Below are 15879 nucleotides of genomic sequence, written 5' to 3' on the forward strand. Positions count from 1 at the left end.
CTTGCAGGATTTTTTTTTTTTTTTTTTTTGCATGTTGGAAATTGGTTGAAAAAAACGTAATCATTTAAATAGTTCCATGTCATGATACCACGCTGGGGTGGCACCAGTAGTGTAAGGGCCCTTTCAGAGAGAGCCCACACCCCCCCCCCCCGACCATGTGGAGAAAAAAACATAGATTGCATAGGCCTTTGAAATACCTATTGTCATAGTTTCTCCTTCCAAGAGATTTTTATGCCAAACTGCACTTTTGTTGGGGACATCGTCTGGTGAGAGCGCATGTTGTGATTCAGAGTTGTCAGATTGCTAATACAGAAACTGTTATGTTGTCTAAAAGCATATTTTGTGCTATCCTTAACCATAAAATCTCCCGATAAACCCCCCTGATCGAGGTTGGGGATACAAATTTAAAAAAAAAAGGGTTTTGCAGAATAAACATTAGCCTTGTATCACTGACAATAAACCTCCTTTTATCACTCAAAACTAACCTTTACACCCTCATCCACTCGCATAGGCCTAGGCCTCCTATTAAAGTTCACAACATTGATAGTCCATTTTCTTTCACATGAATAAAATTGAACCATATCTGCTGCTGTTTAAACAGTCAGGTCATGTGTAAGTAAATACGAATTAGCTCCCACTCGCTTGAAAAGGGTAGGTCTACATATCCACTAAGGCGCAATATTGGTCATATCAACAGAATGTCAAGAAAGCAGGGGTATGTATTATGTAAATAATACATACCCCTGTAATGTCCTTCATAAAACAAGCTTTTAACTTACGAAAAGTAATGGGATTGTCGGCCAGCATTTTTTTCTATTTTGCTGGTTTTCTGTTCTCTTTTTGTCAGTAATTGTATAGACTGTAATACTATTTTGTTTAGTGATGTCAATATATGAATCTGAATGATTCGGCAGCACCCCAAAAAAAAAAAGTATAGGCTGCACTCGGCTCCATGGTGGATTTTGAATGTACAGTACTGTATAATACTGTATAATGGAAAAAGTTAAAAACTACATCATTCATCACCTACTTGGAAGAAGAATGTGATAAAAGAGCAACTCAAAAGAAACCATCGTATATAGATTGGTTAACAAACCTCATCGTCATATTTATTCAGTGTATATTTATAATTATTCATTTAAGGATATATAAATTATGGATCTCTTTGAAAAAAAAATTTGGCTTGTATCGTGCAGTGATTGAGGCCCAGTAGCAGTGTAATTTGGCTACGAGCCAATACTCTAAAGCTTGGGACATACCTGGTTTAAAAATCAAAAATATATCTAAAAAGGCCCCCAAAATACCTAGATATTCAGATTATTAACATGATTCACCATTTAGTTTGCCAAATTCACTGGTATTGGTAATATTCTTATTCTTCTAAATCTTTATTAATATATATATATATTGTATATAAAATCATGTCCTTTATTTGAACACTATATATATATATATATATATATATATATATGATATACCAGTTTAACTACGGCTACTTCACTATATAAACAGCATTAATTTGTGAATTGAACAATGTTTATCCAACATCCAGTTATTGTCTCATAGGGTCTGTTTATTCACACACATAATTTAAGAATAACTAAAATTCCTACCCTCATATTATACACATAATTCTCACTTTAATTTTTTATTTCATGTCTTTTATCAGATGCATCCATATTGAATACCGTATGGAGATATTCATGTTGGGTTATGACTAGAATGTACTAAAAACCGTGTAATATTTAAATTACAGTTATTAACATTTATTTTAAAAGATGGAAGGGAATGTTAGCAAATTGTAAAAAGATTTAAACAAACTCAATTCAATACTTGTGAGAGACAGAAGATGGTAGGAATGTGGTGGTGGATGCAAGGGCAGTGTAAATTGTACCCCCCCCCCCAGACCCTTTTCTTTCAGTAGTGTAAAAATCATTTATAGATAAGAGATTTAAATGGTTAAAACTCCTACAAGCTTCCAGTGTGATATGCCCACAATATGTAAGGGAGTACCCCAAACTCTTCATCTACATCCTCGATTGCCAATGGCATCCCAAACACTCCCACCCCTGCAAAAAAAAATTCCTGGATCTACGTCTATGAAGGAGAAACAAATTAAAGATGCTAGTTAATCATAAGAGGCGAAAGGTCAATTCTGGCCAAAAGTTTCAAGACATGCCAGTGCTTTTTCATACACAATTTGTCTAAAAAATATCATAATTTTTATTGTTCTCAAATTTTCTAAAAATATATATATATATTATGAAGTATTGTATACAAGAGCTGAAAATTGCAATAATAGGACACTTATATGAAACTGGTATATAACTACAGTATACTAGGGCAAACTTAGGTCCACACACCCCCTTTTGGTCTCTATAATAATAAAGAAAACAGACGGTTGTTAATCTGGAGAAAAAGAAGAGCCCATAATTGACAAGGGTGTTAAATTAGAGACCTGTAACAGTCAACCAATTAACTATATCCCTTCTTAAAAACCAGTGTTAAGTCTAAGTCTATGCATAGGCAACTATGTTACTTGCCATGGTTACATTCATTCTCTTACCAATAGACAAACAGGTTACTTTTCATTTTTCAAATTACATAAAACAACAATAATAAAAGTATATGAAAACAAAAAGTTTTTTGTACACTGTAGGCATAATAATATACTGACAAATATACGTACTGACTTAATATGCAAACACAAATGAGGATTCTTAAATACCTAACTAATACTCCCATACCCATGTGAACAAGTCAGGTATAATATTAAGTGTACTCTATGGTATAATTATTCTAATGTCTAGCATATAGTTTATATCGGTATATTTATTCCTATACTCATATGCGCATATTATTAGAGATATATACCTGTAAGAATAATGTACAACACTTGTACTAAAGGTAATGTTTTATCATATACCCCATGGGAACACATCAGCATATACTGTATGTAATGTACTAAGGCATTATTTTCCCATACTCATATGATCACATCAGGCACTAATTTCCATACCTGTGTGATCACATTAGTATAATTTTAGGCCTGGTTGCTAAAAAGTCGCTTGAGTATCTTCACTACAATCGCTCTCCACGATAAAAAGCTCCCTGATTCGACCAAACAATCAGCGTAACAACTTTAATAGGTTTACGAGGATCCATCATTACTACAGACTCAGTATTAAGTCAAAACCAATTTGCGCATTATCACACACACTAAAATTCTTGCCAATTGTTGTTTCTACTACAATATTCGACACACATTATTAGGGGACAGCATTATTCAACCTTTCACAATGGTTAGGGGGGGGGAGGTGGGTGATAGTTTGGAGATGCTGCACCAGCAATCGTAAGCCTATCATTTCATAGTCTGGGGGAAAAAAATCTATAATTCTTAGAAACTTTGTGAATATCAACCAATCCTGTATGGTCATTATGGTGACTTTATGGTGTTCAAGCTGTCACCATTACTCACTTGGTGTCCTCATACGCTGTCAACCATCAATTATGGTTAAGTTTCGCTGAGCCCGTACAATATAGCCCTTACAGCGGACAATGGCTCGGTTCTTCACAACTGAGGTGTAGCGTACAACCCACGAGGGGTACTATGGTGGGCTTGTAGCATCAAGACTACTGAAATGGTCTGCAACAATTCCCTGGAAAACTTCTGATGGTAGGACATCTACATGAATTAATATAGAAAACAAAGTCAATAATTGATAAACAATTTATAATCTATCATACTTTTTGTTTTGTTTATTAGATTTACATGGCAAAATGTATTTAAACAAAACATTATTGCTTATGTTTTAAATATATTTATATATCATTTTATTATAATTGTTATTGGTTATATTTTTAATGTGGTTTATTATTGATGTGACATTTTAATATGCTCTTTGTAAAGTTCTTTTCAATTAATTTTTGAATATTTTTAATTCAAAACTGGCTGAGTGACTTTCTGCTACAGTGATTAAGTTCACTTTTTATTTGTGTTTCCTGCCAACTCGCTTGGTTGTTTTTTTGTACTGTTTGTGTTATTTTGTCAATAAACAGAATAAGAAGAAAAACAACTAACATTAATAATTATTATAAATCAGATATTATTCTCCTGAAGACGATTGAAGCAACGTCGAGATTTCTCAACAAACACAGTTCTATTCAGAACTATGTACTTGGTGTACCGTAAGCATTAAAATATACTTCCCCATGCAAACCTTTAAAACAATATTATAAATCAAATGTGGTGTTTTTCATTTCCACATATTTCCCTATTCCCAAGTCTTAATTTCAGTGATTATAATAAACATAATAATGTTTAAATTAAACTTACTTCTTGGGTCTGCATGTGTGAGGAGTTGTACATTATTGTGTTTGGCAAACTCTTTCATTTCTGGTGGAATTACACAGCATGTTGCTAAATTCAACTGATTGATTATAGGCTTAACCTGAATGAGGGAATAGTAATAATACAATGACATATAAATACAAGTTGTCATTTAACAAGTTGTTATGAATACTAAGGCCAAAACAAATTATTACTACTGATGCCCAAGCAGTGGAAGTGGTTTGGTGCAGCGGGAATGGTTTGGGGTTTCAATCCCCTACTACTGTACATGTGAATTTTGCTTGTGTCCTTGAGCAAGGCATTGCTTCTCTCTACCCAGGAGTATAAATGGGTACCTGGTAGGATTGCTTGCTCCTGTGCTGATTACCAGCAGCAACAGTTAAAGCATGTGGACCCAATGACCAGGGAAAACAACTGCGCTTCATAACCTCAAGGAAGAGGCGCATTATAAATGCCTACACCAGTACCAGTACCATATGACAAATTTGGAATCATAGAATCAATGGATTGAAGTTTCATATCTAATCATCACTATCCTCAAGGATTTTTGCTGTAATTAGTAAAATACTGACTAAAATTCATATTGAAGGTATCAAAATATATATAAAAAAAAGCCTGAAAATTCTTTTTATATATCACAATATGATTCTGGACACAAATAAAAAAAAACCCCAAAATTTCAGGATTTTGAGTCAGTCTGACTCTGACAAACACTTTGTTTTTTTTTCTAATGTAAAGACAGGTAGGGACTAGGAATTGTGAAATAGTAAATTTATTGGCAGTGGTACACATAACAACTCGATGTCGAGGCATGTCATAAGCCTAACTCCTTACCTTCTAGCCCCTCATGTTAAAATACCTTTTCCTAATAACAGAACTGTCCAGATTGAATGCTTATACGGTTAGTTGGTAAATCAGACACATAGACTAGAAATGTTCATTACAGAAAACAGCAAAAGTTACAGCAACCACCATATTAGCACCAATTGTCAGAAGAACTGATAGCAAGAATTGCCTCAGTCACCCTTACCCATGCTTGCTTACCTTGGCCCAATCAAATAGCTCTACAAACACCGGCAGATCCATGTCACAAACCCCAAGGCTGCCAATGGTCCCCTGGGACACATACCCTTCCAGAATCTCCCAAAAGGGTTTGATGTGTTCCACTGTCAATGTCTCATTGTCGGGTTCATCCGGCATCGTCAGCAGTACTGTGTCAATCATGGTGACTGACAGTTGTTTGAGGGCTGCCAAAAGCGAAAAAAAAAAATATTCAATTCAATTTTATTGCACGCTTCAATCAAGTGTCAATATCCACTTAAAATTACAATTCACATAATCATAGGTAAGTGTACTTGCTGGTGGATATAAATGAAATAAAAAAATTTTTCCATAATTATATTTTATTAATTTTTCTATATGTTAGTTTGGTCATGGAGGAAATATATTAATATATTTCCTCCATGGTTTGGTTTAGTATTGCACTGTATGCAGGATAGTAATTTTATTTCTCATAGAAAATTTAAACAAATCTGAATCTGCCAGTTATATTTTTCAAATTTTAAACTGAAAACTGATAAACTTTAAAAAAGCTGAACATCATACAGAAGTGACTGCTGAGTATTATTTTACAAAACGTGTGTACCACTAGTACTGTATACAAATGCAGACGTAAAGAGAGGTCAAATTGGAGCAGAGAAGAGTGAACAAATAAACTGCACTGCAGAAACTCTTGCCATGCAGCACACCACCTACATAGCCAAGTTAAAAAAAAAGTAGTTTCTCATCCTAATATTTTGAAAAATGGAGAATGTGGGCACTTTTTTTTTTTTTTTTACTCCGAGATGGCAAGTCCAAGATGGTTGATGGGAAACTACTACTATTTTCTCACTTTTACCAAGCAGACACATTGAAAGAAAATAAAAGAAGCATTAGACATGATTCATACCAAATGTATCCCCAACATGAACGAACGAGAGAGGAAATTTACTGATGTGAGTTAGCCAGATTTTCGTAAAATAAAGGAAATAAAAAAAACAATTGGTGAGGCAGAGAAAATGGATGCAGGAGGGGACGAGAAACTTTTTTTTTTATTTGGCCTTACAGAGACTGCCACACTGCATTAGACTTTACACTCACACCAAATGATGGTCATTCTTTATTCATTTATTATTACTATTTTCACTAATTAGTATTAATATTATTATTGCTGATTGTTTATTATTAAATAGATTTCAATTCAATTCATTTATTTTGTCCAATAATTACATTACTATGGTAAAGAATAAAATAAATAAAAAAACAATATAATTTAAAAACAATATAATAATAATGCATCCCTCTCCATGGGTGCCTAATACATAGTCCTTCGAGGCTGGGAATCATATAACAACACTCACATTTTTCAATTGCTTCAGTGAAGACCTGCAAGTCCAAGTTAAAGACAAATGCCTTCACTGTAATCTTTTGTTCTTCTCTCGTTTCATGTACTGGAATTGTTTGTGGATGACAACATTCTACTAACCGAAGGTCACGCAGCCTGTCAAGGTCTGCTTCCCTTTGGCAAGCATTTAAAGTTGTGTCAAGACTCACTCGAATCTGTATTATAAAAGTCAATTTTGGAATGATAAATTATTTTTAAAAATAAATATAAAGAAATTATAAAACAAAATTTAAACAAATAAAATACAGTTACATAATTTAGGCCTAATGCTTTTATCCAGGCCTAGGATAGGCCTATACTAGGCCTATATACTATATATATACAAGAACATTTCAATTTCAATACAACATAATAATAATTGTTAAATAATAAAGCACATTTACAGCTCTCATTGCTCAGAATAGGAAGGAATATGAAACATGTTTAATAATTTAAAAAATGCTTAAAATCGTATCAAGCATAATTTTTTTTTTTGTTATTTTATTATGAAAAAAAAGCTCCAACATTATTTAAACCTGCAGCCTTGCATTCTACCAAGGCTAAAATGTCTTCAAAGCCGGTGCTACTTCACGTATTCTATAAAAAGTAGGCTAAGCCCTATGCCAAAATAGGCCTAGGCCTAGGCTAGCTGGCCAGGCCTAGAGATGTAGGAGGGCTTTAGTTAGGCCTAGGCATAGGCCAAGAGTTTTTAATCAATTCATAGATATTATATTAGCCTAGGCCAGGGCCTAGGGCCTAATCAGTCATTTCGCATGTTCGTAACACATACGCAATGACCTAGGCCCATGGTTGGAGTAGGATGCAATCCTACTGTGATAGGCCTAGCTCCATTATTTGGCTGAGCTATACAATGTTTACTCCCAGATAAGAAACCGTCGTATAACGTCAAGTGAGGTGGGCCGGTCAGGATCGACAGGACATGGTCTTCCTTGACCTGGGCACAGCTGCATATAGGCCTAGCTAGGCCTAGACTAAAAGTAAAACCCGTTTCCTTACCTCATCTGTTGACGAAGATGGTACTTTCCTTTTCATATTTGCCCAATTAATTATATTTCCAGTATCAATAGTCATAATTTCGGCCATAGGTATGCGTTCCTCGGAAACCGACATGTTTAATTCTGTCTTGTTATATTTGGAATTTGCAGACGGACGGTGACACTTCGCTGTATTGCAGCTGTATTGTATTGACTGGTGGTAAATTTGCTGAATCACCACCAACATATATAATGCATACAGAGCGTTGGGGAACCGTAAAATTTGTAAACAAAGCTCACTAAATAGTCGAGGTTAACATTCAAATGAACACGAAGCTGATAAGCAAATTTGCTGAATCATTACTCTATTAATATTACCATGCTTGAAAAACATAATTGTATAAAAAAAATAAAAAAAATAAAAAATAAAAACTCGCCTATGTAGATAGCCTCTATCCATGCCCCTAGGCTTTTCTATATATGAAATATTTTATTTGTATGTATGTTGTTGCCAAATAATATTCAATTGATTTGAAAAATATTGAATTGGAAACGGATTTTATATACAACTTAATTCTCCATTAAACTTAAATATCGTTTTGTAGTTTTGTGTGTGCAAACATCAACAATGATGATAAATGAATAATAGCCTAATAATAGAATAGGCCTAATAATGCATTATAATAGGTATAATAAATAATAATAATAATAATAATAATAATAATAATAGTAATAATAATAGGCCTAATAATGATAATAATAATAGGCATAATAATAATAATAATAATAATAATAATAATAATAATAATAGACCAAATAATAATAATAATAATAATATTATTATTATTATATATTATTATTATTATTATTATTATTGTTATTATTAATATTATTATTATTATTATTATTATTATTATTATTATTATTATTATCATTATTATTATTATTACTATTATTACTATTATTATTGCAAGATTGTATGGAGTATTTTCACTTTTATTAGTCTCCCAATTGACGAAAATTAGCTTTGGATATACAAGAGGATGTGCTAGCCATATTTCAAACAACGACGGATGTTTGCGGGGGGTGGGGGTGGCGGAGGAATTGACTATTGCTGATGTTATAGAGGAAAAAATAGGTGACTTAAAGATGAAATGACAACTGCATTTCATAATTACAATATGTAATTATTCAAAAGAGTTATTAGTAAGAACTTGTTAAAAAGAAATTGTTTCTGTGGGGCGGGGGATTTGCATCTTAGCTGAGACTATATGTAGTCAAAAGGATGACGATCGCCTTTTGCAAGAGGATGAACTTCAAATTTTCACTAAGACACAGTATATATCTGTTTCTGTAACACTGATAATGGATGATGATTACGATTGACGTCTATTGAATGTGTATTTTAATTAATTTCTCCTGTTTACTTGTTTTTACCAATCACTTTATGCTATGTTTTAATTGATTTCAATACATGAATTTGATGATGATGCATAGATGATGATGATGACGAGACGACGGTGATGATAATGGTATGTGTTAAATATATCCCTCCACTGATATTTTTAATTATTAACTTGTTTATATTGTGACGGTACTCGTGATTTTCCACGGCGCCCTTTTCACAAAATGTTATGAGTGTATTAATTACTAGCCCAGCTCAGGGGGTTTGGTAGGCAGTGGTGACAATATGATTTGTGTGAAGGAAATTGTGGGTGTGTGAAACAATGAAGATGATGGTTACATAATAACAATATATAATATTAATAATAATAATAATATTAATAATAATAATAACAAAAACAATGAAGATAGTAATAAACATGATGATCAAGAGGATGATGATGATGATGATGATGTAATTATAAATAATAATGACAATGCAGATGATGATGATAATAACAATATCAATAGTAATAGGCCTATTGTAATAACAACAGATAATATGCAATAATAATAATAATAATAATAATAATAATAATAATAATAATAATAATTGTCGACTTATATAGAAATACCTCTATGCGCTTTACAGCAAGGAGTGGGATAAATTATTAAAAGTTTTACCAGCAATGAAAAACACATTCTCTTTTCAATATATTTGAATCATATTTTATTTTATCAAACTCATGAATGTCTACAACAAATGTTTATTCAGTAAACTAAAAACAATGAATACAAAATAGACTAAAATATACAGCTTGATAAACTTTTAGGAATTTATTGAACAGCAGCGTTATTCGTTACTTTATTCCTATTTTGAGAACACAAATTTAAAGACATATTCATAACACAAACTACCTTAGGCCTACCCCTAACATTTTTGCGTTAAAATAGGCCTAACCTTACAATTTAGTGCTTTACACGTTATTTTTTTAGAATATACAGACGTATTTATACCGTAAGTTCCAACTAAATAAAATTGATAACGTTGCTGCAACGTTGTGTTAACGTCAATTTCTGACAACCTAACAACAACGTTCACAGCCATTCGCGAATGTTATAATAATACGTTTTATTTTGCTGGGTAATCAAACTAAGAAGAAGAATTTACTAATAGCAACTTTACACCGATCAGTTTAATTTGCGTTTAAGCACCGATGAAACAATGTCCTCTCTCTTGCATTTGTTTTTTTTGTTTTGTTTTGGATTTTTTTCCCCTTACTCTTGTCAACAACGTCTATATTATATTTTTTACCTAAAAACATCATTAAATTTTGTTTTCAATGACGTTCGTGTTTGCAATAAACTTTTCAATTCATTGCATAGTCCAACAAATGTTGTCAATGAAATTCAAAGACTGTAATTATTTTTTAACCATAAATCTTCCGTAACGGAATATTAACTTGCTAAACTTTTCAGCATTTTATATAAAGATAATTATAGTTTTGCCGAATTTAATAGTTTCCTATGTGAATAATTTATTTGTTCAATGAAAGGCAACACAATTGATTATTTCGAGTAGGCTTACCTCTCTTCACGGTGACAATTGGAAACGAATACTTTCTGAGATTAATATTTTAATTACCGTATTTATTCAAATAAACGCCCCCTCCCTCTCGAATAAGCTCCCCATTTGGAATGAACGTTTCCATTGAATAAACGACCCCCTCCATAATTGACTGTAAACAAAAATATAATGGACGCAATATCATTCTCAACACATACTATTAATGTTCTAATCCTGTAGAATTACATTTTTTCTAACCTAGTTTGTATCAATAGGTCTTTATGATCACACATTTAGACGGTACAATACTGTCCACATTTACAGTGAAATTAAGAGGCTAACAATATTACGTTATCCGAATTTATTTTATTTTTTATTTTAAATCCTTTTTAGTTGTTGTTAAGTGCATAGAAGCAGTTTCTTGCAATATGCGCTATATAAATAGTAATTTATTAATATTATTATTATTATTATTATTATTATTATTATTTTGTGATAAAAACGTTACTTTGTAGAACCATATGTACGTATTGTACTTATAACCTAATTTCTCAATGTCACAACGTTTGAACGTTCTTTGTGTTTACTAGTACCTCCCTCGAATAAACGCTCCCACCCCCATTCCTAACAATAAACGCCCGGGGTGTTTATTCGAAGAAATACCGTACGGTAATTATTTTAAAAGCATTGCTGTTGAACTAAACCTTACTTTTTAGAATAAGAATTATACAATATGCCTATATAATATAATTATAAAACATGATTACCAAGACAAATCCGTAATCCGTTTCTGTTCGTGTCTTGGAAGCGTATCCTATAGCAACGCAAAGAGATGTTCACACCAATAAATATCAATGCATTTAAAGGGATCCCAATTATCACGGTGACGTCATCATTACTCCATAGAGAATCCAAGAAGTAATCGGCCTATACGGTATAAACATGTACGTTTAATTAAAAAAAAAATAGGCCTATCAAATGTTGTTACTGTAAACTGTATGATTTTTACAAATGCATATTCATGCATTTGTCAAAGTTATAAAATAATTTAAAGTAGACATCCCGTATACTGTTGCCCCTTTTCAATTTTATAATAATATTAATAATTACCAACATATTGTGACTTATAAGGCGCATACTGTCATGACTTTTATGCGTATTACAGTAAAATTCAATAAAAAATAATAATATGGCTAAACAATTTCCATTTCTAAAACTAAATATGGTCGGCCATTGATTCCGATATTTTTCATAATTCACATAGTTGCAGCCATATTCGCCCAATAAACAGCCGAATATATTTATTTCAAAAATTGTCTTGAGATGCTGGAAATAATGCTGTTTATTTATACAGTATATATCTTCTTCAAATTTCATTCATAGTTTTCTTGATCCAGCAGTTGTTTTAACAGTATGATACAGAACTAAGAGGAGGTACGGTAGTAAACACTGGTTCTTCTTGAGGCTCGAAAATTGGCGGCTACCAACTGGAAATTGAAGCTGCCAAATGATGGAATGTTCTCATCAGTTGTAACGACGATGCTTTGGTGGAGGCCTACAGTCACCTGGACAATAATAATAATAATAATAATAATAATAATAATAATAATAATAATAAATATTAATAATGATAATAATAATAATAATAATAATAATAATAATAATAATAATAATAATAATAATAATAATAAAGATATATATGATACAATATGAATTTGTAATATGAACAGATAAACTCTAACCAGTTTTAACGTAATACTTGAAAAAATCAACATTTGGATTATTTTACACCAGGGCCACAGTCAGAAAGAACTGCACTCACACGTACCCTCCCCCTTCCCAGCCACTCCTACATGTTAAGAATTAAAAACACAATTCGTTTAGGAGAAAAAGTATTTTTAACATATTGTTAGATTCTAAATTCAATTAAATAAGCCTGTGAAACCCATTAATTGTTAAATAATCAGGGGCTTTTCGCCCCCTGGAAAACCCCGACAAATTTCGAGTGACGAGGACGCCCGATCCGCCGCACGCCCAATCTCTCGTTTGGGACATCCTTCCGCATTGGTGAAGACTTTGATTATACAGTATTTTGATAGATTAATGCCAATAGCTAGAATAAACTACCTTGTCTGGTTTCCTTGGCTTTATTTCTTTCATGTCGTTGTTTGATATTAAATGTTGTGTTCCTGATTATCATTGTATTGTAAATGTTTATCGACGAAACAAAAAATATGATACGATAGAATATATAAACGGTAAATGGTAATGACAAGGAAATCGGCAAGAGTTAAGACAGTTTCCGCCATCTGAATTCTATATTGTGTCTCTTGATTATGCAGACAATTTAAACATCTAGGCCATTATGGTTTTGTTCAATTTAAATCTCATTCGAAGCAATTCCTTTCAATGTCTTGTAATTTTAAATAAAGCTTTATCGTTTGTCCCTAATTAAATCTGATAAATGTGATACATATTTTAAATTCAATTTAGCAACCATACCATTGAATACCAGACCGACATATCCTTATGCCTTTGTGGCAATTTCGAATCCCATTAGTAGTAACTCCTTTCAATTTCTTGTAATTTGAAATAAACTCTATCATTAATTAAACTTGGTAAATATGATACATATATTATTTTAATTCAATATAGCAACCATAGCGGTATATAACTACGAGACTGAACATATCCTTGCGACTATGTGGCAACTTCGAATCCCATTAGAACAATTCCTTTCAGTTTCTTAATAGATTAAACAAATTAAATTAAAGAATAATATGAATATATTGATTAATAATTAAATTTATAAATTTTAACCATTCTTAAAAATTAAATTTGGAATTAGGGGCATATCACTATATTTCATCTATTATTAGGTAATATCCTCGATCTCACAACATTGTTTCCCTTTGTCACAATGTTAGGGTATTTCCTTCTACTTTACACTACTGTTAAATACACATCGTAAACTAATGAATATGCATAGTTATGACTCACGGTAAACGATCTGTGAATGGTAGTAAGTTACATGAATATTAATGACGTTAAGGCAAAGTGTCAGTGTATGATTCGTGTACTTAAGTAAAGTGTAAAAGTATGCAAATATGTTATCAAAAGGGTTAGTAATGAGGTATCCAGCCAGGGGTTGAACATAAATCTTAAAGGAAATATATGGACTGAGGAGTGTTAGGTAAAAGGACATATCAGTCAAGGCACATTTTAAGATAAAAGTACAAGACTTAAATTTAAAGCTTAAAGTAATTATATGTGAGTGATAGCCGAATTAAGAGAACATCACCGTGATTTTGGAATCAAGAAATAAAGTAAAGAATTGCCCATGGTCCGTGTAGTCCGCCAAGTAGCCTATACTCTGAATTATGTACTGCCAAATATACTAAAGTGATACTGCAGGCTGAGGGAAAAAGCCCTAGCAGTTTGAAATACTTGGTAGACGAATTTTACTGCTATTGCATTGTTAAAGTGGTAAATGATTCGAAAGGTAGCGCATCAGTTAACTATTTGATTGATAAACTTTTATTTTATTAAAACCATCTATTTTATACATTATATACATTGTCTGTGTCTCATTTGCAGTCATGTCGTGACATTCTTATAACTTTAATTTGAATAACGGTGACTAAGATTGCATTAATGTTGTCGCTAACGTTACAAGTAAGAATTGTGTTATGGTAAAATTCGATGTCATATATATTACTTACAAAATGCTAATTTTTCTTCTAGAATAGATATCTGCTCACTCAACGATGGAATGATTTCAATTTGCGATATATGACCATCATTAATAATCTGATTTGGAAAAACACTCGGCTGCTTTGACGGAGAATCTGTTGTCCCATAAAATGTTTTGTTTTTTAGTAGAGTTCTCAATTCTTTAACCTCCTGCAAGCAATAAAAATATTGTCATCTATATTTTTGATATGATATTGATATCACTGTTTATATCTTCATCATCACTATCACAATCGCCGTCATCTTCGTGGTCGTCATCGTGTAGGTGCTGGCCTATGATTTAATAGCACTAATAACAATAATATTATTATTATAAATGAATGACATTATTATTAGTGTTATCATTATCATCATCTTCATCATCCTCATTATTATCATCATTATCACTATCGTCGCCATCTTCGTCGTCATCGTCAGGTGCACTATAATTGAATTAATAATTATAACAATATAACAATAATAATAATAATAATAGTAATAATAATAATAATAATAATAATAATAGCTATTATTATTATCATTAATATTGAATTATTACTATTGAATGATATTATTATCATCACCATCATCTCCATCATCATCATTATTATTATCGTCCTCGTCATCCTCATCATCGCCATTATTATTATTATTATTATTATTATTATTATTATTATTATTATTATTCTTATTATTATAATTAGTATTATATTATTATTATTATAATTATTATTATTCTTACTACTACTACTACTACTACTACTACTATCATAATAATCATTACCATCTTTATTTCACTGCATTAATACCTTTATGGTTACCGTATTATAAAATACTCCTTATCTTGTTCTTAGAATTAAAATTTTACTAGCCATATGCTTGTATGGAACATTATTATGGTTAATATAAATAAATGTCCATTGCCAAGGAACATAGACGTCTGTAATACAGATAAGTATGTAGAAATGTGTAGACATTTTACCGTTTCAAGTAGTTCAACGCGGACCATTAGAAACTCGAATTCTGGATGACACATTAGACAAACTAGAAGTGAAAAAAAAAACACGAACAGTATCAAGATGTTTAATATTTTATTTCAAATTTGTAATGAAAAAAATATAAATAAAATTTCATTTTAAAAATTCATTTGCTAATTTACACATAAATATACATCGGATTGTATTACATATACACACACTTATATAATATATATATACATATAATAGGCATTTATATATATATATATATATATATATATATATTATGTTGTTTATATCCTATAAAATGATTGAACTTGAAATATAAAATAAATCAAGAATTGACGTATTTCTTTCAAAATCCTTCACTTCTTACTTTCGCAATTTTTTCCATCTTGAGAGAGTTTGAATCCTTGGTTGCAACCACACGTATAACTTCCATTAGTATTTTT

The 15879-nt window shown here is 31.5% G+C and overlaps 1 protein-coding gene and 1 long non-coding RNA gene across 2 annotated transcripts; both read right to left on the bottom strand.

Annotated features, from left to right (window-relative positions):
• Window positions 1-1087: 1087 nt before the first annotated feature.
• Window positions 1088-8080, bottom strand: LOC117121446 (glutamate--cysteine ligase regulatory subunit-like). Its single transcript, XM_033266657.1, has 5 exons — window positions 7791-8080; window positions 6751-6949; window positions 5396-5598; window positions 4337-4451; window positions 1088-3685 (listed from the first exon to the last, which is right to left on the bottom strand). The coding sequence occupies exons 1-5, from the start codon at window positions 8013-8015 to the stop codon at window positions 3609-3611; spliced, it is 819 nt and encodes a 272-aa protein (XP_033122548.1). The 5' UTR covers window positions 8016-8080; the 3' UTR covers window positions 1088-3608.
• Window positions 8081-9864: 1784 nt separating this feature from the next.
• On the bottom strand, window positions 9865-15879 carry LOC117121457. The gene is made up of 4 exons (XR_004447557.1): window positions 15804-15879; window positions 15433-15494; window positions 14441-14621; window positions 9865-12283 (listed from the first exon to the last, which is right to left on the bottom strand). It is a non-coding gene; the product is annotated as an uncharacterized LOC117121457 (long non-coding RNA).

The sequence above is a fragment of the Anneissia japonica genome, unplaced genomic scaffold (genome assembly GCF_011630105.1).
Source record: "Anneissia japonica isolate Jap-2015-1 unplaced genomic scaffold, ASM1163010v1 scaffold41793_len627382_cov181, whole genome shotgun sequence".
Lineage (NCBI taxonomy): Eukaryota > Metazoa > Echinodermata > Crinoidea > Comatulida > Comatulidae > Anneissia > Anneissia japonica.

Excerpts from the sequence above, each read along its gene's own strand:
- LOC117121446 (XM_033266657.1), bottom strand. The coding sequence starts at position 8,015 with ATGTTGGTGGTGATTCAGCAAATTTACCACCAGTCAATACAATACAGC. Across the intron at positions 4,452-5,395 it reads AGCTATTTGATTGGGCCAAG|GTTAAGCCTATAATCAATCA; the intron begins GTAAGCAAGCAT and ends TCCCTCATTCAG. Across the intron at positions 3,686-4,336 it reads CACACATGCAGACCCAAGAA|ATGTCCTACCATCAGAAGTT; the intron begins GTAAGTTTAATT and ends TAATTCATGTAG.